This window comes from Anomalospiza imberbis, chromosome 24 (genome assembly GCF_031753505.1).
Source record: "Anomalospiza imberbis isolate Cuckoo-Finch-1a 21T00152 chromosome 24, ASM3175350v1, whole genome shotgun sequence".
NCBI classification, from domain to species: domain Eukaryota; kingdom Metazoa; phylum Chordata; class Aves; order Passeriformes; family Viduidae; genus Anomalospiza; species Anomalospiza imberbis.
In genome coordinates, this window is record NC_089704.1 from 1,682,205 (window position 1) to 1,706,014 (window position 23,810).

Sequence of the window (23,810 nt, forward strand, 5' to 3'; positions counted from 1 at the left end):
TGGCCAAGTCATCCGGGGAGAGACTAAAGCAAGTAAATTTATATAGTCTGGAAAAGACCCTGGGTGGCACACTTGCAATCTATAAATACCTTCAAGGGAACAACATAAATGAAAGGAGTCCCTGATCTCCAGGCTGGCAGGACCAGGCTGGGAGCCAGGCTTGGCGCAGTACGGCCACGGAGACAGGAAGAAGAAATCACAGAGAGCCACAGCAGTGGAGGTGGTGGATGGGGCTGCAGGAGCATCCTCCCGTCTTCTCTGCTCTGTTTTATTGAGGTTCTGTTTATTAATAACAACTGAATGGCTAATAGCTGAGCAAGGCATGTTATGGGCTCGTTAAAACCCTCAGTAAGTTGCCTTCTGGCTGTCCATGAGGCCGTCACAGGAAGCTTTACAAGAGGGTTATCAGTTGCCATTATTAAAAACCAATTTGACATTATAAAAGATCCATACTGCTCGTTCTGCCACATTGATTTAGCAATGTTAAGCCTTGGAAAACTGGAGCAAGAACCTTGATCTCTGCTGAAGCACAAAAAATTGGTGTTTGTGACACATCAGGAAATCCAGTTTTGCAGCAGCGATGCGTTTTGAACAAATCCATAAAGCACCGTACCACGGTTGTTGGGGGCGTTTTCCCAATCAGCTCTTGGAAACCTTGTTCTGTTTTGCAACATCCAGAAGGACCCCATCTGAGCTCTGCCCACCTCAAACCCACTTCCAGACACTTCTCCATCTGGTTCCAATTCCCAGTGCTCTCTGGGAACGTTGGGAGGATGAACTCCAGGCAGGTGCAAGGACATGACCCCACAAGTCACTTTTATCCTCATCTTGAAGGTTCCTTCTTGTCCTTTGCACAGCAGGGAGGGTGGATTTGTGCAAAATAACCAGGGAAGTGCCTGGCACAAGAGAAGCTCTGGACTGTCCCAAAAGTTTGGTGCCATGCCCTGTCCCATTTACTGCTGAAAAAAAATGGCTTCATGTACCTGCTGCCTCCCTTGAGCACCTGAGGAGCAGAACAAGACCCTCCAGAGGCTGGAAAACTGCTCATGACTGGGAATCTCTACAGGGACAAAGTTGTAAAAGGAGCTTAATGGAGCAGAAATATTCCTGACAAAGCGCATGGGGCATTTCCCCATTCACCAGCTGGAGTTTCCCTGTCACCCTCCCTTCCTTCCTTCCTTCCTTCCTTCCTTCCTTCCTTCCTTCCTTCCTTCCTTCCTTCCTTCCTTCCTTCCTTCCTTCCTTCCTTCCTTCCTTCCTTCCTTCCTTCCTTCCTTCCTTCCTTCCTTCCTTCCTTCCTTCCTTCCTTCCTTCCTTCCATCTGAATTCAGGTCTTTTGGACCAGTGAACCAAACAGGAGCTGTCAGGAACGCGTCTCCTCTCCATCCCACAAGTTGTGCTAAGCTTTGCCCATGAGGTACCATGCCTCTGGCAGATGTCCCCGTCCCTCTGCTGCCCCATCCCCAAGGAACCAGCTGCTGCCACAGCACTGGCAGGTGCCCCCCACAACGGGCAGCAGCGTTCCTGGGGCAGGGAGGCAGCAGGGCAATGCGGATCCATGGGAGGCAGGGAAGCAGGATGCTGCTTGGCTTGGGCTGCAATTCCCTCTGGGAGGAGAAAGGCATCAGCAAAGCACCAGTGCCCATTCAGAGCTTTGGAGCAGCACCTGGAAGGCTCTGTTTGCACAGTTTTTTCCATACAGAACCTCCCTCATTAACACACTAAGTGCAGCCCTAGAAATAAAACCGGCATCTCCTGATTAATTATTGGAGGGGGAGGTGAGGGAGGCAGGGGAGGGAAGCTGAAGTGGCCAGTCAGCATCTGTTAGAAGTGCGAAGATAAATGGAAGGCGAGGGCAGGTCAGTGCATACAAATCACTTCCATCCACTCGGGAACACCTCTCAGAGCGCTGTGTCACCACGGGAGAGGCTGAGCAGGTCACTGAGGTTCACAGCAGCAGGTGCTCAGGCAACTGGCTCTGGCAGCACTCAGGGTGTTCTCCAGCCTGCCATGGAGGAGCATTCCACTCTCTCTCCAGCCCCACTGAGGCACATCAGTGCCTATGGACCTTCAGCAGGAGCTCCCTGCAGCTCCAGTTGTCCTTGGCTGCCTTTGGGGCAGCACTGAAGCAGTGGGGAACCACGGCAGAGTGACAAGAACAAGCAGAGGGAAGCAGGAGACTGCGGGGAGGACCAGGAGCAGATGCTGCTTGCCTTGAAGGGGACAGCTTTCCCCAAACCTCCCCACCGACCCCGTGTGGGGAGCAGCCTCAGCGGTTCCTTCCTCTCTCCAGAGCCCAGCTCCCAGTGCCTGCATCCTTCCCAACCCATCCAGCACAACCAGAAGGGCAGCCCCAAAACAACAAGGCAGAGATTTCTCAGGGAAACCCTCTTCCCTCCAATTTACCTGTCAGTTGTTTGGGGAGGATTGTTATATGTTTTTTCCCCAGGCTTTCCCTTCCCCAAAGAGTGGCTGGAGTGGCTGACAGCATCTCCCGCCTTTCCCACCCGTTCCCGAGTGGCAGGTTGCCAGATGGTGCCCCATTAGGTCACATTTGCTCATTGTTTGGCAAACAGGGCTTAATTCAAGTGCTGAGTTGACAGCTTGTTCTCCAAGACAATTTGCAAGTTGCAGTGTTGCAAATGCCAGCTTGGCTTTTCGGGAAATGTTATTTCAGCTGCCTTAAAGGGATAAAGTTCTCTTTGACTGGAAAAAAAAAAAAAAAAAAAAAAAAAAAAAAAAAAAAGGGCCAAAGCAGGGGAGGAGGGCATCAGAAAATGTTTTTAGTAGATTTGATGTGGAAGGACCAGCAGTGCTGTTGGCAAGCATTCAGGAAGGGACTGTCATTCCCCATCAAGTGGAGACCTTCCATGTTCCATTCCTCCCATCACTTCAGGGTCCTTCACAATCCTGAAAAATGAGGTGTATTCCCAGTGAAACAGGGTAATAGAATGTTGTCTTCTTTTGGAAAGGTTTCTGTAGGGGTACACGTACACATCCCTCTGATGGCTCCTCTCCAAAACCTGTGGCTGTAGTCCCTAAATCCCCAGGGAAGGGGATGATGCTGAGAACAAGTTCATGTCCCTTCTGAAGTCAGGGGCACTCTGGGCCTGCTGCCCCAGCACTGTGACAGCTACACATGGACATGGCAAGAGACACAAAACAGCACCATGACGATGCTCTGTTTTCTTCAACAGGTGGGCGAAAAAAGGCCAGGTTATTAAGGAAGCCTCCGGTGACTTCTACGAAACCATTGTGGACCACACGTTCTTCTTTGAGCCCGTCTCCTGCGAGGTCACCAATGCTCTGGGCAGCACAAACATCAGCAGGACTGTGGATGTCTACTGTGAGTAACCTGTTGGCTTCAGTCTGGCTTCCAGGCTCAGCAGAGCTGCTGAAAATCAGAAGGAAGCAGACACAGCTCAGTCTGACTTGCCCAGGGTGGCAGGACTTGCCGGGCTCTCCTGCAGCTCACGCTTTGTAAATGCTCTGGTGGTTGGACCTGTGATTTCCTTGCCAGCTTGTGGGGTGGTCACTGGGGAGCTGGTCCCTCTGGAGCTGCAGCAGGCATCTGCCTGAGGCTTTTCTTTATTTGAGCCCCATCAAGATCTACCACTGCTCCCTCTGACCTGGTTGGTGTGGGGGTTTCTGGCTGGCAGACCCCGTCGCTGGCAGTAACTCCAGTTTCCTCTGCGCAGTTGGGCCCAGGATGGCGACAGAACCGCAGTCCCTCCTGGTTGACCTGGGCTCGGATGCGGTGTTCAACTGTGCCTGGACTGGGAACCCCTCTCTCACCATCGTCTGGATGAAGCGAGGCTCGGGCGTGGTAAGAACCACAGCGGGGCAGGGGCACGTCCAGGGCATGGGGTTCTGCAGGACACTTCCCACAGAGCAGAACCCGTGTGGTCTGGGAGCTCCTGGCTGGATGAATGCTGGCTCCTCCAACTGCAAAGGGGTCCTAAGAGTGGGGGAATTTATTTCCATGATGATGGACAGAAGGGTTGAACCAGAGCGTCACTTAACACCTCACTCATGGGGAGCAGTTCTGCAATTCACCTGCATGTGGTTCCTTCTGGGATGGTCCTGTGTGGGATAGTCCTTTCTGGGATGGTTCTTCCAGGGATGGTCCTATCTGGGATAGACCTTCATGGGATGGACCTTCCTGGGTCCTTTCTGCCCCCCAGGCCTGGGATCTCACATCCCTACATGTTCACCCCAGCACTCCCTGCTGTCAGCTGGGGCCTGCTCCAGGGAGGAGCTTGGATCTGTCCCAGCAGACTTCTCCACGTCTCTTTTGTACTGAAACTCGTAAGGAGCTTTGCCAACCATAATCTCAGCTCAGTCAGCCCCGGGAAGCAGGAGGTGCTCTCATCCCTCCTTACAGACAGGAGGGGCTGAGTCCTCCCTCCCCTGGGGACACTGAGGCAATAACTGCTGGGCTCTGGGCTGCTTTTTCCATACCATAATGACCTTGGTGAAGGCCATCTCCTGGGAAGAAATTATAGACTTGGGAGAGCTGATGGCTTGAATCAGCAGAGGAATCCCAGCGGGTCAGTAATTCCTGGGTGGTTTCCCATCCCACAGCTGCTGCGGCTGCTTCTCTGGGTTATCACTGCAGGCTCTCACACACAGATTGTTGTTCTGCTGCCTCGAGGTGGCTGCAGGAGCTGCGAACAAGGGCTGCCTCACCCTCCTGCTCCAGCCCAGACCCCCATCAGGGCTTGCCTTTGCTTTCCAGCAGTGCCCAGGCACAGCTGCCTGCTCCCTTTTCTTCTGCCTCTCTCCAGCTGAGTTCCATCACGTTGGAACTTCTTGGAGCAGAATGAAGGAGTTGATTCTGTCTTTCCACGATGCCCTCATGAGACCCCCACCTGCAGTGCTGTGTCCAGCTCTGGGGCCCCCAACTTCAGAAGGACATGGAGCTGCTGGAGCAAGTCCTGAGGAGGCCATGGAGATGCTCCAGGGCTGGAGCCAGGCTGGGAGAGCTGGAGGCGTCCAGCCTGGAGGAGAGAAGGCTCCAGGGAGACCTCAGAGCCCCTTCCAGGACCTAAAGGGGCTCCAGGAGAGCTGGAGAGGGACTTTGGAGAAGGGCCTAGACTGACAGGACAAGGGGGAATGGCTCCCACTGCCAGAGGGCAGGGATAGGTGGGATATTGGGGCGAAATTCTTCTCTGTGAGGGTGGGGAGGCCCTGGCACAGGGTGCCCAGAGAAGCTGTGGCTGCCCCTGGATCCCTGGAAGTGTCCAAGGCCAGGTTGGATGGGGCTTGGAGACACCTGGGATAGGGGGAACCCTGGATAGGGGAAAGTGTCCCTGCCCATGGCAGGGGATTGGAATGAGATGTGTTTGAGGTGTTCAAGGTCCCTTCCAAGTCAAACAATTCCATGATTCTGTGATCTCAGGACAGACCCTCCAGCTGGTGTAACCCAGCAGAGATGGTTCTGCTGGTCACCAGAGCCACCTCCATCTTCCCAGAGGGATCCTGGCAGACAATGCTGCTTTGTAAAGCCATCAGCACCCAGCAATCCCAGTGGGATCTGGGACCACACCTGCTTCTTCCCCAGCCCCTCTGTTTTCAGAACCAGGTTGAAGTCCCTCAAGATTGCCTTCTTTTCGCCCTTTTTCACAAAAAGGAAGCAAGTCAGAGACCAAAGAGAGGTTGAGGCCAAGTAAACACAGGTGGTTTTATGGCTAACTCTGAAATCAATGCTAACACAGTGGGTTTAAAAAGGATCTGACACTCTGTGCCTCTGCCTTGTGCCAGGTTAGGGCTGAGACCCCCACCTTGCTACAGGGAGACCCAGATCCACATCCAACCACTGCATCAGCACTGATTCCAGGAGCTGTGGGAGCAGCAACCAGCAGAGCCACAGGCTCACCCAGCAGTGGGTGCTGAGGAGGAGGACAGATGATGGGCTGTGCAGAGCCCTGGGGGAGAAAGCCAAGGGCAACTGAAGGAGTTTGCTCCTGAAACCAGTCTCTGTTTGAGATATGCCATGTTTTTTTCAAAGCCAGTAGTGCCAAGATCCTGCTGACAGCCTCAGCCAGATCCCTCAGCTTCCGTGCTTTTCCAGGTTTAATAAAGCCGCTCATTACACAGCAGGGCAGAGCAGCAATAGGGCTGAGACATCGTCAGACAGTCCATAGCAGGGGGCTGGCCAAAGCCAGATGAGATTTCCCTGGGTATCCAGACCCCGTTCCAAGGTGTCTGCCACCTCTGCCACCACTTCTGGGCTTAAAATCCCCAAGTCAATCCCAGCAGCCTCCCCTGTGCCTGTGAATGTGGAGGTGTAAGTGTGGAGTGTGGTTCTCTCTGAGGTTTTTCTGCCTGTGTCACTGCAGCCACCAAAATGTTTCTCTTGTATCTTGAACTTCTTGCAAAGCTGGAGTTTGTAAAACTTCAAATGAATAGGAAGAGGATTTCTAATTCCACCCCAAAACACCTGTGGTGTTTCTTTATTCTTTTGTCAACAGCAGCAAGTGATATTTCCATGCAATGCCAGACTTTGGGCTCATCCACTTGGCTTTCCCAAGGATGCTCAGGAGCTGGTGACTCAGGTCATTTGTTTTGTCTGTAACTTCTCATAGCCCACCTGAAAGCCCCCCTCCTCTCTTTCAGGTCCTGAGCAATGAGAACAAGCTGATCCTGAAGTCAGTCCGCCAGGAAGACGCCGGGAAATACGTGTGCCGAGCCGTGGTGCCGCGGGTGGGCGCGGGGGAGCGGGAGGTGACGCTCACCGTCAACGGTACCTCCTGCTCCCTTCTGCCATCCCTTCCCTCCTGCTTCCCTTCCACCATTCATTCCCTCCTGCTTCCTTTCTGCCATTCATTCCCTCCTGCTTCCCATTTGCCATTCATTCCTTCCTGCTTCCCTTCCACCATTCATTCCCTCCTGCTTCCCTACCCCGATTCCCTTCCTGCCTTGATGCTGTTGCTCTGACAGCTCCTGTTCCCAAATTATCCCCTCAGATACTTCCTTTTGGAGCAAATCCCACCCCCAGCTGAATCAGGGATCCCGGCAATTGGAGTAAAATGGATTTTGCATTATTTTGCCTGGAAATGCAGAAGTTAAAGCAAAAAAAAAAAAAAAAATCAACATTTGCTCAGCCTTGCACAGTTCCTTATTATCAACAGGGGTTTATTGAGTAGTTGGGAGCTGGCAGCTTTAAATCTTTAATAGATTAATCCTGCAAAACCCTCGCAAGGTCAGAGAGTGCTGTTGTCTCTATTGTACACCTGGAGAGCTGGGAATTGAGTCTGGATCCAAGACCAGCAGCCTAATCACACTCTCCAACCCACATGAGGATGCCTGTGAGGATTCCTGTGAGGATACTTGTGAACACTCCTGCCAGGATTCCTGTCAGGATTCCTGTCAGGATACCTCCATGGCTGCTTGGGGCTCATCCAGCACCATGTCAGGATGTGCCCTGGACTCACGGCCACATCTCCGGATTTTCATGATGCCCTGGCCAAGACCTCGCAGCAGCTGGTAACAATTTTCAGCATAAATATGGCAGGGAAAGAGCCAGGTGGGCGGCAAATGGTGTAAGCAGAGGGTGAATTTTGCATTGTCTCTCACCTGCATGACAAACTGGCAGGTTTCACTCCCCACTCGTTGTCACAGGAGAAGAACATAACCAGGAGGCAGCTCAGGCAAGCATTGATTTCAAACACAGATAATGCAGACGGTGGATGCCCCAGTTCCCTGGAAACATTCAAGGACAGGGCTCTGAGCAACCTGATCTAGCTGAAGATGTCCCTGTCATGACAAGGGGGTTGGACTGGATGACCTTTAAAGGTCACTTCCCACCCAAACTATTCCAGGTTTCTATAATCCTAGAAAAGGAAGGCAAGGGCAACGCAGCAGGGACTGAAAACCAACCGCTCCCTCGACTTGGACTCAGCTCCTCCGTGCCTTCAGTCTCCTTCCCCAGCAGCTGCTGGGTTTTAATTACAATTAAACGAGCTTATGGAAAACAAAGCAACGAATTAGCACAAAGAACATGCCCCTTCCCTGACACCTACCAGGCACAGGGATGCCCTGAGAGCAGAGCAGAGCTCCCCACAGGCTCGGGGCATTTGGAGCATGCAGCACTGCTGGAAAAGTTGCTCTCCAGCAACTTTTGGTTTTTTTCCCCCAGCTCGTGCCTGGGGAAGCTGATGGGGAGCAAATTAATTCCATGCATGGGTTTCACTGCTCAGCTTTGAGCATCTGCCAGGAACTGACTGCCTGCACATCCCATCCCATGGGAATGCTGCTGCTGGGGGCTTGGTGCACCCCGAAGGTGACAATGTTGGGACATGTCACTGCAGGTATTGGACCAAGGGACAATCCCACACCTCTGAGTCAGGATGCTCTCCTGGCCCTCCAAGTGAGGAGAACTGAGCCCCTGAGCAGCATCCCTACATCCACCAAGAACCAGGGCTTGGCAGCCTGTCCTGCAGCGGGAGCAGCGTTCCGGCTCCAGAGCACGGCACAGTGTGTCTAATCCAGCTAATGAATCCTGCTGGAAGCCTCTTCTGATGTAATTCAAGGGGGAAGTTGAATGCCTCATATTTTGATGTGATTTTAAGTCCAGAGGGTGATACAATTGTCTATTATTACCAGATGCCTCCCTGTGTCACAGAAAAATCAGGCATTGAGAAGTTGTGTTCTGGGCTGGCTCCACTGCCTGTGATCAGGACACCTGGACTTTTAGGGGGCTGATCTATCCCACTGAGCACAGAGATCCCAACTGAGGGATCACCCGGCCCACTCTGAGCCTGTGGTCCCACCAGCCTACCCACTCCCAAAATCATCCAAAATCATGGCATGATGATGGGGGGGTGAAAGAGCATCCTCCTGCCCTTCCCACCCAGCTTCCTCAGACAGGGCTGTGGTTGCAGAGCAGCCCAATCCCATGCCAGAGCCAAGGCCACCAGCCTGAAAAGAAGCAGATAGGATTCAGAGTCTGGTGAGTGGGAAGGAGGATTATGCAAAGCAGCAGCATTTGGCAGGGCCAGAGCAGCAGAGGCTCGAAGGAAGGGAGGAACTTGGTGCCATCATGAATCAGCAGCAGCTGGATTTACTGCTAAAGCCTCTCGATGCTCTTGACTGCATCCAGCCCAGTTGCAGCTCCCACCCCAGCAGAAGCACCCCAAGGTCACCTTCACAGGCAGATCACCAGCAGTCCCATCTGTCACTGCACCATCGGGGCTTGGCAGGGACTGCTGAGCAGGGACCACCACCCCTGCCCACCTTGTTCTGCAAGAGAAGTTCGTTGGAAGGGCTGGACAGCTCCAGGTGATTAATTCAGGATATAATTTGCCTGGGATTCACCCCAACAAGTAAGTCGGGCATGCCCGAGAGCTGGGAGCAGGGCAGGGCTGACCTGACACCCCACTTGGCCAGGAGCACATCACAGTGTCAGGAAATGCTCAAGGCCAGGCTGGAACAACTTGCTCTGGTGGGAGGTGTCTCTGCCCACGGTAGGGAATGTGGAATGAGATGGGTTTTAAAGACTTTTGCAACCCAAACCATTCTGTGGTGTTCCTTTGCAATACCAGGCAGGACCAGCCAGCCCAGGACTTTTGCAGGAAGGAAGGAGTTAAACAAAACTCTCCTGCCAAATCATTTTGAGTGCTGGGAGAAAAGTTCAGATGGACTCAAGCAGACTGGAGAAGCCAAGGCCATCCTATCCTTTCATTCCTGAAGGCTTCCACCTCAGACTTCTCTTTTGTGTGAGCCGCCAGGACTGCACAAATAAATTGGCACTGAGGTGCTAAAAATAACCTCCACCAATAGCTCCATCATTTATATCCATAGCAACATTGCTTAGAGCCTTTTCCCTGCCTGTGGGCTGTCTCACACTCGGCGCTGAATGCCAAGCTGGAGATTGGCAGCTTTCATAAGGAGCCAGAGCCTGGTGGAGAATCAAACACCGGCCCTGAATGCGAAGAGGCTGCAACTTCATGCTATTATTTCTGGGCATGTTCATCTCACAAATAGTCTTTAGTCATCCACTATTATCATGATGATAAGCCTTCGACTCTGAACTCCTGAAGCAATAATAAAAGCCAAAGCCATTGGCATTTGTGCCATTTAAAATCCACTCGCCTTGGGGAAAATGATCCTTTTAATGATTATTAAGCCATTTTTCTCTAGCGTCACCCAGTCTTGGAGCACTTCCAGAATTTATAAGTAACACACAACCATCAAAATGGAAAGGAGACAGTTCTTTTTATTACTGTTTAGGCCTGGCCTGCACATCCCATCACTGCTCTTGCCTCTGCTGGCTTTGGAATCATCAGATGGGCAGGAGCATCAATGGCCTCAGCAGGCTCCTCAGGCAAAGCAAGGAGTCACCTCCACTGAGACCCTTTGGAAAGCTGAGCTTTCAGCGACGGATAAACAAGAACTCACACCTTGGGATCGTGCCTAGAACAACATGTTGAGCATTTAGAGAGAAAAACACAACAAAGTGTCTTTTTTTTTTTTTTTTGCCTTCTTCGATCAAAAAGGGCACAAGTTTCCACTGCTGTACTGCTATGTCCATTACAGCAAAACAAGTCCTGACCTTCATGCCCAGTTCCTGCTATTCCTGATGTTGATGGCGGCTCCCTTCCAGTGGTAATTTCCTGAGCTGCCAGAAGCGTGGTCACTGGTCAGCGAATTGTGCTTCAATGAGCTTGTTTTCCATCCATCTCCCCTTGGACAGTGTAAGGAAGCAGGGACAGGGCTGTGCCTCAGTGGGAAGTGTGTGAGGAGTGTGCAAGTTTGGTGAGGTAGGGGTCACTGGGACCACTCCAAAAGGCAGCTGTATGTACAAATGCCTGAGAGTGAAGGATTTAGCATTTTGGTATATTTTTGTGCATTTGTGAAATTTATAAATGGGTGATTTGCATGAGAATCAGGCAGGAATACCCAGGGAAATCTTTCTTCCCAATCTACCCCAAATCCCTGAGACTTTTTTTTTTTGAAGGAACACATCAGGTGCAGGGCAGGGAGGTGGGGAAAATGGGAAAAAATCCACAAGGTTGTGTTACTGATAAACCCAGTGATGTAGTCCAAACCAGGTGTGACACCCTAGTGACACTCTGGAACTTTGTGTGTTCACCCAAGTGAACACCCAAAGTTCCAGAGCTGGAGCAGGGGGAGTTCTGACTGCCCCTGCCACCCCTCTCTCCCTGCCCTGCAGCCCAGTTGTTGCTGTTTTCTGTTCTGCCAGCAGCAAGCCACTCATGGAAATGCAAATCTGCTTTAATTAAGGAGGTTAATTTACAGCAATTAGGAACCCAGCTCTTGTGCTGCTCCCCTGGGGCCATCAGGGCTGTTAGAAGAGTGAGGGACACACCACATGCTCTCCTCTCCCATCCCTTTTCTCCCAATCACAGGATGTTCACCAAGGCAGGACAAGGACACTTCCCATCCCAAGCTGGTGTTTGGCTCAGGAAGAGCCTTTCCTACCCTTTCTCCTAGGCTCCTTTCATGATCCACATGGCACAGGAGAGCCCAGCTGATGGGTTTCAAGGTTTTCCTGCAGAAACTCCTCCACCACATCTTCCTTAATGCCCTGGAGAGCAATTAGTTTAATGGTTGCTTAATGAATCTGGGAGAGCAAAGAAGAGAAACACCAGGTGGGATGGGATCCTGCTTTGCTTCTGCAGCAAACAGCCCTTCTCAGAGGCCAGGCTCACCAAGGACATGGGAGCAGGATTCTTTACACCAGGGGTGGGGGTACAGAGATGGGGGACGCTGGTGCTTTGTGGGGGCTTTGCAAAAACCCAGCAGAGCCCAAAGCCTCCACTCAATGTTCTCCATCACAGAAGATGATGGGGCTGTTTCTCCATCCCTGCCCTTCAGAGACAGACCCCAGTATCCATTCGGGGCTCCCCTAACACCCCCCATCCCCGCCAGTGCCATGGGGTGCCAGCAGCCTCTCCTGTCTCCACAGGGCCCCCCATAATCTCCAGCACCCAGACCCAGCACGCCCTGCACGGCCAGAAGGGGCAGATCAAGTGCTTCATCCGCAGCACTCCGCCGCCAGACCGAATTGTGAGTACCACCCTGGGCACGGCGGGTGCCTGGAACGCCTCGGGGTGCCCGGGCTCACCCCTCTCTCGCTTGGCAGGCTTGGTCCTGGAAGGAGAACGTCCTGGAGTCTGGGACCTCCGGGCGCTACACGGTGGAGACGGTGAGCACAGATGAGGGGGTCATCTCCACACTGACCATCAGCAACATCGTCCGGGCTGATTTCCAAACCATCTACAACTGCACTGCCTGGAACAGCTTCGGCTCCGACACGGAGATCATCCGGCTCAAGGAGCAAGGTGGGCACTGCTGGGCAGCTGCTGGGGCTGGTGGGCAGTGGGAATTAGCACCTGGCTGGGCTGTGAGAGTGGGGAGATGCTGTGAGAGGCAGGAGGTGCTCAGGAGAGCTCTTGGGGTGCCAAAGAGGAAATTAGGAAGGACGGTGACAAGGCTCCAGCTGTGCTAGCTGTCGGATGGCATCCTTAGGGCACATGATCTTGGTAAAGGGGCAGGACAAGCCCTGTAAAGTCTCTGCTTGATAAGGTATTCCTGATTTTACCTGCCCTGCTAATGCTGGAGGGCATGGGCTGATCCTGCACCCCTTACTCCCTGTCCCACAGTACAAGGTGATGTCACTGCCCCAGGCTGGAGGATCATTTGTAGCCTTGGAGAAACAGGAGTGGCTGCTCCCAGCAGACCCCCCTGCTCCACAGTGATGGGAGTGCGTGAGAGGAAGGCATTTGGACGGGTGGCAACTCTCCATCCTGGCCATCAGCCACAATGCCATCACACAGGGCTGGGCTCACACACCCAGCAATTCCCAGGGGATGGCCAGAGAAGTTCCACTCTCGGGGCTCTCCACAGCAGGGGAGGGAGAGCTTAGCTGTGAGGAATGCTTAGCTCCTGGAGGAACTCCAGTTCTCCTCTATTTTATTAAATGCCAGGGCAGGCAGGTGGATTGTTCTCATTAAGCCGTGATTTATAGGCAAGGCTGGCGTCCAGATTAAATCAGAGCTAAATGAACCCCTTAAAATTAGCCTTGGGCTTCTTCCAATGCAAACAGAGCCAGTGGTTTTTCCAGGTCGTCTGCCAGTCAGCAGGAGTGCTCGGCGGCGAGCCTGGGTCCCGGCGGAGGGTGGCCAGGCAGCCGAGCCGGCTCCGAGCTCACATCCAGGCGTCCCTGCTGGGCCACGCCAGGGAACAGCCCTGCCCGGGCCAGGGGGACACCACAGGGTCCCCTTCACGGGGCCAGCCCCGGAGCAGAGCAGAGCAGAGGGCTGAGCGCTCAGGAAGGCTGCGGTGGGCACGTGGGCTGTGCAAGGCTGTGGACACTTGCTTTATTTTCAAACAGGTACGGAAATGAAATCAGGAGCTGGTATTCAAGCAGGTATGGAAATCATAAGCTGACGGTGAATGTGAATTGTCCCCAGCCATCACCACACCTGAGGGCCCGGTGTCGTCCTCCTGGCCTGGCAGTTTTCCATAGGGCAGGCAGGGCAGGAAGGGGTGTAGGGAAGCTGCAGGGCAGTGCCTCGGGCAGGACTGGGAAGCTGGAGTGGTCCAGTCCCCCCTGTGCCACTGATCCACTCTGGAAACCAGCACTTTCTTTGCCCCAGCTCCTCAGTCACTGGAAGGGGGATGCTGTTACTCAGCCATGTTTAAAATGTTGCAGAAGTCCCACAGAGCGCTACTTTGGGACAAAAACAAAGAGGGAGAAGTACATGTTTCCAGGGTCATTTGCAGACATCAGCTTTGTTCAGCATAGTGGGAGAGTGATAGCCAGCATCCACTGGCACCAGAGCAGGTCTGGATGGATCTTGGGGCAGATCTGTGGGATATGCTGCCCTTGTGGTTCCTCATCCTGTTCCCCAGAGCAGGATTCCTGGGGGAGCCAGCAGTCTGCCCCTCCCTCAGCTCACCCATCCCTACAGGCCACTTGACCATCCCCACCATTCTGTCACTGCCCCTTTGCAGTCACCTTTATCCCAGCCCAGGAGAGCCCCGGACATCTTCCCCACCCCATTCCCTGCACTGTTCTTCATCATCTTCATCCCCATCACCACCTGCTTCTCTCTGAGCTCTGCCCTGCAGATCCCATTCCCCAAACCTGAGAGCCAGCCAGCCCTTCCAGGGTCTCCAGGCTCCTGTCTCTCCAGCCCCTTGATCCAAATTCCCCTGGGAAGGCCAAAAAACTCCCATGAGGAGCTACCTCTGTTGGCAGGAGCACTGCCTAGCAGGCAGCCTCAGAAAATCCTGGTTTCTTCATGCCTTGGCTCAGCTGCTGGGTTGGAGGATGCTGATTTTAAGGTGAGCTTCTTGGGGCAGCTGGACCCAGCTGTAGCATCTGTTCCCTGAGCTCCAGCAGAGGACTGAGGGGATTTGCCTTTTCACCACCTGGGCACTCTCAGAGGTTTGGTGATGGATTGGTTCAGTGCCACTTGAGTCATGTCACCAGTGGCCCAGCTTGAGTGACATGTGACACATCAAGGGACCTGCAGGCCCAAGCAGGAGATCCATGAGCAAGCCACAAAGTGAGAAACATCAGTTCTATTTTGATCCAGTGTGAGCAGAGCCTAAACTCAATCAGCACCACGTTTGTCATCCTGCAGTTCCCAAATTAGGGCTCAGGACCCATGAGGTCCACAGCCATGGCTTAAGGGTACCATGAAGTGGCTTTAGAGCTCCTCTGTCCCACTTGGGGTAGGGTCAACAAGGAAGACACCCTTTGCTGACTACACAGTGGATGCTGGTGGAATGACAACTGCCCCCAGTCCCACCAGGAGGAGTGTGTCCCCCTTGGGAAGGGTGAAAGGCACAGGTGGGATTTGTGGCCTCAGGTCCAGGATGAAATTCATGCCCCGCCCCAGCTCCACACCAGTGGGCAATGGGAAATGGTTCCTGTATCACTCAGTCAAGTGACAATCCCTGGGCTGTGCTTTTCAGCTGGGTCACCCCCTGTGTCCCCAGGGTGCAGCAGCATTCATGTCCCCATCTGCACAGACCTCTGAGAACCACCTCTCTGCATACATTGTCCCATAAATTCATCCCATCCATTTCCAAAGCAAGGCCTCCAGGGAGAAAACACCTTCCAAGGAGGTGTCCAGGAAAGTTGTGAGGACACACTCACCCACCTTATCTGGTCATACCAGAGAGGGTTATCCCTCTTTTGGTTCACAAGATCCTACAGAGTGTCTAGAAAGAGAATGAATGGGGACCTAGAGATACCTGCAGCTTTAGGGGAGAGGGTCTTCAGGATGCAGATTTATCATCCCAGCTGAGGAAGGCAGTTTGTGGTACCCACAGCTGTGGTGTCCTGCAGTGGGAGTGCTGCCCATCGCTGCCCCTCCTTCATCCAACCCAACACTCACTGTGAAGTTGGAGCTGTGCCTGGAGGAACTGGAGGGACAGAGCAGGGAGATAAAAAGGCTTTGGGGCTCCAAATCTGACCCTCTCACCATAAATGTGATTTCCCATTCCACCCTCCCCACACCTCACAAGCTGCTGCCAGAGCCTGCGTAGATAAATCAGCTTTGCTGGCTGAGCCACAGCCCAAAATCTCCCCCAGGAGCTTGGTGACAGAGTTCTAGTAGGCAGAAGGATGTGAGGGTGCATCCCCTGCTCTGCCTCCCACAGACCCTGCCTACATATCCCACCCCGCAGTGCTCAGCCCCAGCATGGGCCATCCCTCCTGTCCCGGTCTTTGTAGCACCCTCAGGAATTTTTGAAGGATGGCAGTTGATAAGCCACAGGAGAAGGCAGGAAATTGGGATATAAAATAGGGAGGGGCTGTGAACGATGATTTGGGTTAAGTCATCCATCAGCCTGCTCGGATGCCATTTCTCTTTCTTAATAATATTAACACACGGTCTTCTTTTGCACTTCATCCTTTAGAGAAGCTCGTTCATTAACCCGCAGGGCACTAACAAGAGCAGTTGCTAATCTGCTCCTCCGGCTCCCCCCTCCTCTCCTCCCAGGGTAAACTGAGGCACAGAACAAGCAGGGTTGTACAAACTGCAGCATCCCACGGGCAGCCCGTGCCGACATCACCACACACGGATGGGGGAGCAGGGAAGGAGGCCCCAAAACCCTCCCCAGGCTCATCACTGAGCCTCTTGCCAGTAGCCAGGGGTGGGTCCCTGGGGGAAAAGCCCCCCCCATGCGACCTTCAGCCCGCTTCATGCTTCCTCTCCTTGCTCTTGCAGAGTCGGTGCCGATGGCGGTGATCATCGGAGTGGCCGTGGGGGCCGGTGTGGCGTTCCTGGTGCTGATGGCCACCATCGTCGCCTTCTGCTGCGCCCGCTCCCAGAGGAGTAAGTGTCACCCCCCCACCACGCTGCACCCCTCTGGAAGGGCTGGGGGGAGAACTCTGGGGAGAGGGTGAATTGAGTGGAGCAGGGAGAAATCAGAGCCTGAATTTACCGGCACAATTTGCTGAATTTACTTCCCCGCACAAGCTGCTTCTCCTGTGGGGCTACCAAGTGTTTGCTGCAAATGGCAGCCCTGTGGGAAAAGGGAAGGGCTTATGGCAAACATGCCAAGGTAACTGATCCCTGTTAGCAGCACAGGCAGCTCAGGAGGTGTGCTGGGGACCTCTTAATCTCTCCCTTGGAGAAATCCTGGGGTACAAGAGAGAGAAGCATCCTCACTGTGCCATATTGGTGCTTAAAAACCCTCCACAGTTCTGCTTCTGTTTTAATTCCAATTTTCCTGACATGCATATTCCTGGCAGGAATGACAGCCAGCAGAGGGTTTTTCATGGGACTTGTGCATTTTGGAGTCTGGCTGCAGTGGAAATACAAGTTAAAGTGACATTAGAGACACAGGTACAGGAGGAGGAGGGGGAAGCAGTGCGGCATTGTCTGGCCTCATTAAAAAGACACCAGAAAATTAAAGGAGGATTGTTGGCCCCATGAAAAGTCACCAAAGCAGGAGGGAGAAGAGTGTGATTGTCTAGAGCATTCCAAGCCTCTGGGGAGAGGAGGAGATCCTTGGCGCTGCTCCCGGCTCGCGAGACGCGTGGTATGGATTTCAGGATGCCAAACTCTCCACGTGTGTGCCAGAAAACCCAGTTGTTGTTCTTTTATTTTTCCCCCCTTGATGGTTTACAAAGCTATCAAAGACACCAGGTAGCTCCTGGATTCAGTAAGGACACACAACCCCCTCCCCTGCAGAAATGTGTTTAATTTTCAGTGTGTTAATGATGCTTCTCCCTGTTTTATCCCTTTTTTTTTTTTTGAACTCTCACAGCCTCCATTAGCAAGAATTAATGAACTAAATAGGAAAAGTCATTTATCTTGCTTTTTGGGGAAGGATTGCTGATGAACAGCATCCAAGACCAGGCCAGTTTGATGTTGTGGAGGTCATTTGGCAGCAAGAGACAATGCAAGAACCTGAAGGAAGCAGAGCCAAGCTGTGTTCCATGTCCATGGGCTGTTTTTTCCCCATGCCATATCCTTCAGAGAAACAGAGAGCGTGTGGTTCATTACTTCCCTCTCGTTAGATGGAACCAGATGGTGCAGGGCTCTTTACAGGACACACGATTTCACAGGAATGCCATGACAACAGATTCCAGACATGGTGAAAACACCAGGATTTAGACCCTCACAAGCTGGAGGCATGCAAGGATGGGCTGCTCTTCAAGGGGAAAGCCAAGAGGGGACAAGGCCATCCCAGCCAAATGCCTTGTGTTATTTATCCCATTGCTAAATCAGGAAGAAGAGACATTTTCCTCACCAGGGCTGGGAAGATAGGTTCTGGAAAGAAGGCACTGGGGACATGGTGGCAGGGTTTGAAGTCCTTTTCTCTGCTGGGTTTCCGGTGCTATGCCATTTAGAAAAGGTTTTTGGGTCTCCAATACACCAGAGGCTGCTGGGTCTGGGAGTGTTCCCTGCTCTGCTGCTCCCCTGGCAGTGTGATTCCCTGGGGAGAGGTCAGCAGCATCCCCAGGCCAGGGCAGTGGTCCCTGTGCTCCCTACAAGGCTTCTTTGCCACTTCACTTTGGGATCAGAATAAGAGATCACCCAAGTGAAGATGCCTGTCCTGATCTCCCTTCCCTCCCCAAAACCTTGTGGGAAGGGAAGAGCCAGATCCAGCTGGAGACTGCAGCAAATCCAGAGTGCAGATGGGATTCCCCAGCCTGAGATTCATGCATGGGGTGCTGGTGGCACTGAGGCCACTCAGTTCCCCTTTACCTGGCTTCAAAAGCCACTGGAAACTACCAAAACAGTCTCTCCTTGGGTTTGGGGGGAACTGGGAGCATCAGCAACTGAGCCAGACCCCAGTGACACTCAGGGTGCAGAACCCTGCAGGGAAGGACTTGGATGTGCCAGACAGATGGGCTTTTACCCCAATTTTGAGGTGCTGATGCCAGCTGAATGCTGTGGCCGCTGTCTCCAGTGGCAGGAGGGTGGGAACAACAGGCTGGAAGGTGAGGAAAGGAATTTCATCGCTGTTAGTTGTGTGCGATGCGTAGAGTTATTACAGAGATCAGCTCAGGAATGATGGGATTGACAGAGCACTTGGATAGCAGGAGAAGGACTCATTTCCAGCCAGGATGACTGCAGATTCCTCTCCCAAGACAAATACTGGAGCGTTGTGCCATCATTTATAACAACCACCTGGTGCAGGCTGCAGGAACAGTTGTGCTGAGGGGACGCAGTGACCCAGCAGTAACTCTGGAGAAGGAATCTCCTGACCCAGCCACCGACCACAACTAACAGCAATGGGCGAGGCAATTCCTGACCATGTTTTGGGAAAATGCAGCAAAAAAATAAAAAAAAAAAGGACCAGGTGCAGACACACCAAGCCTGGAGGCTCTGGAAAAGAAAAAAAAATTTACTGCACATCTGTTGTTATATCTTCAGTGACTTAACGGCCCAGAGTTATTTGAGGGGGAACACTCCTGGGAGAGGAGCTGCAAGACACTGATTAGCGTCTCCTTGTGATTAAAGACAGAGGCTCCAGCACCAGGAACATGGTCCCAGCAGGACAACATTTAAAAAATAAGCTGTAGTAACTTCCCAGTGCAAGGCTTTGCCTTGTGCCCTGAGACTTGGCAAGGTCTGGGGGCTGTGGGTGTGGAGGACAGGGGATGCTGGGAGAGACGAATTCAAGGACAGAGCTTGGAGCTGGTGTGGGTTACATCATTCCGTTTGGTTTAGAGATAAACCTCCCGGGGGGTCCAGCCTTTTCTGGACTGATCCCTGCAATCCTGGCTTGGCAGGGCGCTGCTGGATCCGTCAGCTGGAGGTAGATCTGACAAACCAGTGGTTCAAGGCAGTTTTTGGGTCTGGGAGGGCTGGCACAGCCATCCTGGGAGGTAAGAGCCAGGCTCATGGCTGAGGGCCAGCTTCAAAGCTGTTGAGGTCTCGCTGCTCAGATTTGCCTCCATCTCTGCTTTTCATCTCGGCTTTGCGCCGCCGTTCTGCTCCCGCTGCTCCGCGTCTGTGGTTTACTTCGGCTAAAATGACTTGTTCAAAGCATGCCTGACACCTTCAGGGAAGGCAGGGAGTCTCTCTAGGAATGTTTCTCTCTTCTCTCGTTGTCATTTCCAGGCTGCTTGGAGATGATAAAACTGTCCCTGGCTACGTCTGTGCTCCTTGCTTGGCCTTTTCCATGTGTTGTCTGCAGCCCAGACTGTGGGAGGCTTTTCTCTGGGGTTCCCAGAGTCTGTGCAGAGCTGGTCCATCCCTCAGGAGCAGTATTTCCTATGGATCAGCAGGTTGGACAACGATTTCACTCCCTGTGGGAGCAGTTCTGCTACAGCCCAGCCCCTGGTAACAGCATTGTGAGTGTGGCAGAGGCCAGCCGAGCTCCAAAAGGAATTCCTACAGGAGTCTGAGCCATCCATACCTTCTGGCAACGCAAATATTGCTCCTCCAGCTCTCCAGTGGGTTTGCTGAACCGGGTTTATTTTCTCAGGTGTTGCCGGGAATCCTCAGTCATGTCCCTGCAGAAGCTCTGCCACTGCCTCAGACTAACCCCTTTGTCCATCTCCCTCTTTTCCCAGATCTCAAGGGTGTGGTTTCTGCCAAGAACGATATCCGTGTGGAGATCGTGCACAAGGAGCCGGCCTCGGGCAGGGAGGCGGAGGAGCACCCGACCATCAAGCAGCTGATGGTGAGGAATTCCTTCCCTTCCCTAAGCGATTGCTCCGGGCAAAGTTTGATGGTAACAAGCCCGGACCCGCGTCGTTCAGCCCCGTAATAACCACTCAAGGCAAAGATACTCTTCCAAATACGCCGTTCTCGAGATCCACATTCTCTTGCCGTAAAAACTCCTCGAGTGAAACTCGGCTAATGAGGAGGGAGAGCTGCTAGGGCTTTATTGCAGTGGCCTATCTGCCCGCCGGGCTAATTGCAAAGCAAATTTGCCACCTCACACCTGGAAAGCTGCAGAGGGCAGGGAGACACACACAACGGGCGAGCACGAGGTGATAACGAGCTCATCACCCAGCGAGACTTGTGCGGGCAGCACCAAGGCGTGTGCACAGGGCTGGATGCTCACCCGGGCTGTGGGGCCAGTCTGCACCTGGCTCTGTAACACCGGGGAGGTGTCACCTTCCCGAGGCCACTGCCTTCACCCGAGGGGACCGGCGGACACGGGCAGGGCAAGAGGTGGATGGCTGAGATCCAGGAAACGCAGCTTGCGCCCCGATGCTGGCGCATCCTCGCCAGCAGCCCCTCTGTGTGCTGTGGTCACTGTTCTCTGTGGCTCAGCCCCAGTTTGCCTTGGCTTTCACTTGCTGGTGACAAATAGAAGCTGAAAAATGGCAAAGAATCCTGAAAAAAAGAAAAAAGGAGATAAAAGAGCAGATGGGAAGGGGGGAAGGGATTGAAGAAGCCACTGGCTGCTTTCTAGGCTGTTGGGTGGTTTTTTCCTCCTCTAAAGCTCAATTTTTTTGGGCAGCACTTGTATGTCCTGCCTGCAAAAGCTGTTCCATGAATGCCTGGTGGGAAGGCAAGGCTGATCATCGTAGTGTGGGTGGAATTGCTTGCTGAAATTGTCAGGATTGCCAGAGCCTTTAGACAGCCAGGGAGCCTCCAAACAATGAGGCAGGAGGAGGTGGAGATCTGGCAACTTATCCCAGCACCACTGAGGTTCCTGTGCAAGACCCTACGTTCCCAGTAGGGCTTTGCCCTGAGAAATCTGCAAGTCTGTGGTGGGATTTGCAAGGCTGGAAGGGCAGAGGAGGCTGGGGTTGGGTTTGGAGCAATCTGCTGGGATGAAGGGAAATGAGAAGCTTTCTCTCCATGGGACCCTGTACATCATCTGTGTGATCAGCAGTGCCAAGCCCAGATCTGGCTCCCACAGGGGCATCTGGGATCATCCCAAATCCCACTCCAGGCCAGGCTGGAAGCACACACGAAGCCTCAGCAGAAGAGAACATTTACCACTTTGAGTGAACAAGGTGGTGGTGAGAGGTCAAGTACAGGATCTTGGAATCCATCCTGGGAACTTTCTTAGGTTATTTGCAGGAGCCAGGGGGTGATTTCACATCAGCTTGAAGCTGGGAGTGGAGCTGTGCTGGGCACGTTGCAATGAGGATTCTGGCAGGGTGGAAATGGTGCAGACAAAAATGACAATATTTGTTTGAGAGCTGGGAAAAAATGCCTTACAGGGAGAGGTTGTGGAGCTCCTGGGTTTATCAGCCAGACTGGTGAGAGGTGGTTTGGTCACGGCACAATGGAGCTGTTTAAGTGTGAACAGGGTTCACACTTAAAGCTGAGCACTTTCAGATGTGACACAACAGACTCACAGCCTGGCTGGACTGGAAGAGGGCAATTCTTCCCCCTTCCTGGCCAAAACCAGGCATTTTTCCTGAAAATACAGCAGTTGGAAATGACATCATTGGATCAGCGCCGTTCGGGAGCTGGAAGAGATGGTCTGTGATTTCTGACCCTGATGCTGGCAGGGTTTGGGACAGCTGGGACATCCTACCTGCAGGGAGAAGGCATCAAAGCCCCCTCCCCTGCCTGGATCAAAGCCTCCCCACCCTCTTCTGCCCTCAGCAAGCACATTCCCAGGAAGTACTCCCCAGTTCCTTCTCTCCTCAGAGTCTGCAGACACTCCCCTCTGTCCTTCATCCACATCTTTGCTGTGTCTAACAGTTGGTGTGGGCATCCTCCCCTGGCCATCAGACACCCAGCCTTGGATGCCAAACAGGTTCCTGATAAAATGTCCCAACTTTGTCCATGAAATGAAGGATCAAGTTAAAAACTTCTCCTTGCTGATGAGGAGCAATGAGACCTCTTTAGCAGGAGGAGGAGGGCAGTGCCCAGCACCTCCCTCCCCTCACCCCAGGATTTTCCAGCTCTCCCTTCTCCTAACACCAGCATTATTCCCTCTGCTTCCCCATTTGCCTTCTCCAAGTGTCCTGTGAGATCTCCATCCCTTGAGATGATCTCCTCACCCTCACCAGTGTTCATCACACCTTGCAGTTTGATAGCAGCTGTGACTGTCCTTGCCGCGCCGGGGCTCGGGATCATTAATGCGGATGTTCACGAGGCGCAGCCACGCTGGCAAACAGCTCCTCATCGCTCTCCATCCGTACCCCATCCCGGCCTCTCGGCCGAGCCCCTGACTCCAGCACAGCCTGACCTGCTCCTGCTGAATTTCAGGGTCCTCAGCGCCGTGGCCGTGCCTTTGCTGCTCGGTTTCCCACCGTGTCCCGCTCTGCCGGAGCGCTGCTGGCCGCAGGGTGCCAGCGTGACTCTCTGTCCCCCCAAACGCTGTTTTGTCATTCTCCAGCCATCTGTGACCTCGGCAGCTCACCGTGCTTTTCACAAGTAATTATTCATGCATCTATAAATTCATTAACACCTTAGGATACGCGTCACGCTGGCTGATTTGCATATGTTCACATTGCCTCAGCGGCGCTCCCACCCCCTGCTCCGAGAGCTGTTCTGCCAGGCAGTGCCTACGGGCAGGGAAAGGCTGCCAGCTCCAGTGGCTGGAGGCAAAAGAGCCTGGTGAAGGGTTTGATCCGGGGGAAAATAAACCACAACAGCCGCATTCTCCCTCCTGCGGGACGCATTGATGGGCACGGCAGCTCCGTTGAGCCCGGGCTGTGAGGAGGGAGATGAAGAGCATGGTCAGGTCCCGCGTGACACAGCTCCTCCCTTACCATGGCTGGGTTTATTCCTGGCTGAACGGTCCCCGTGCCTCCCCACCTGTGAAATGGGGCTGATAATCCCACAGGAGCTATCCCCACTGCCATGAGCAGACAGAGGCGACCCCAAAGTGTCAGGCAGGCAGGAGCATCCCAGAGATCTCCACCTCTGGACCATTCATCCCTTCTGGATCATTCATGCCCCGCTGTGGCCAGGCAGATCCAGGCATCGCCCGTGATTCATATTTAGAGTGGAACAGTCAAAATAATCAATCCAGTGTTAGGTTTATCTTTTCCTGTCTCCTTAAACCCATCCCTCTGCTCCAAGGGCTATTTCTAGTTTGTTCACAGCCTTCACAGGTGATCAGCACCAGACACCTTTCCCAGACAGGTGCTCAGCTCAGATCCCTGTGGAAGAGGAAAAATCAAAGGAGCAGAATTTCCATTCTGGGCGAGGCTCATCCCTACGCTCAGCCCAGTGGACACAGCATCCCTTTCTGTGCCTTCCCGCCGAGCCCGCGGGCTGGGATGTGTTCCATGTGCCCAGCGGCCACTGCCACCGCCACGCCGGCAAGCACCGGCAGCCCTGAGCCGTCAGAGCCGCGTCGGAACCGGAGCCGGGCTGCGTCTCCACAACATCCAGCCTGGCCCGGGAGGCTCGGGGAACATCCCGCCCTCACCGCCGGCTCCT

General features: G+C 53.4%; 1 protein-coding gene across 3 annotated transcripts in view; it reads left to right on the forward strand.

Annotated features, from left to right (window-relative positions):
• Positions 1-23,810, forward strand: part of KIRREL3 (kirre like nephrin family adhesion molecule 3) — a 377,774-nt gene that overhangs the window by 348,592 nt on the left and 5,372 nt on the right. For 2 of the 3 annotated variants that reach the window (XM_068172246.1, XM_068172248.1), the window contains 8 exons: positions 3,198-3,346; positions 3,699-3,826; positions 6,619-6,745; positions 11,933-12,033; positions 12,110-12,308; positions 13,361-13,396; positions 16,212-16,319; positions 20,018-20,127. In XM_068172246.1, the coding sequence (XP_068028347.1) occupies positions 3,198-3,346; positions 3,699-3,826; positions 6,619-6,745; positions 11,933-12,033; positions 12,110-12,308; positions 13,361-13,396; positions 16,212-16,319; positions 20,018-20,127 (958 nt within the window). The remainder of the gene's footprint in view (positions 1-3,197; positions 3,347-3,698; positions 3,827-6,618; positions 6,746-11,932; positions 12,034-12,109; positions 12,309-13,360; positions 13,397-16,211; positions 16,320-20,017; positions 20,128-23,810) is intronic. The other variant, XM_068172247.1, reaches the window with a different exon arrangement.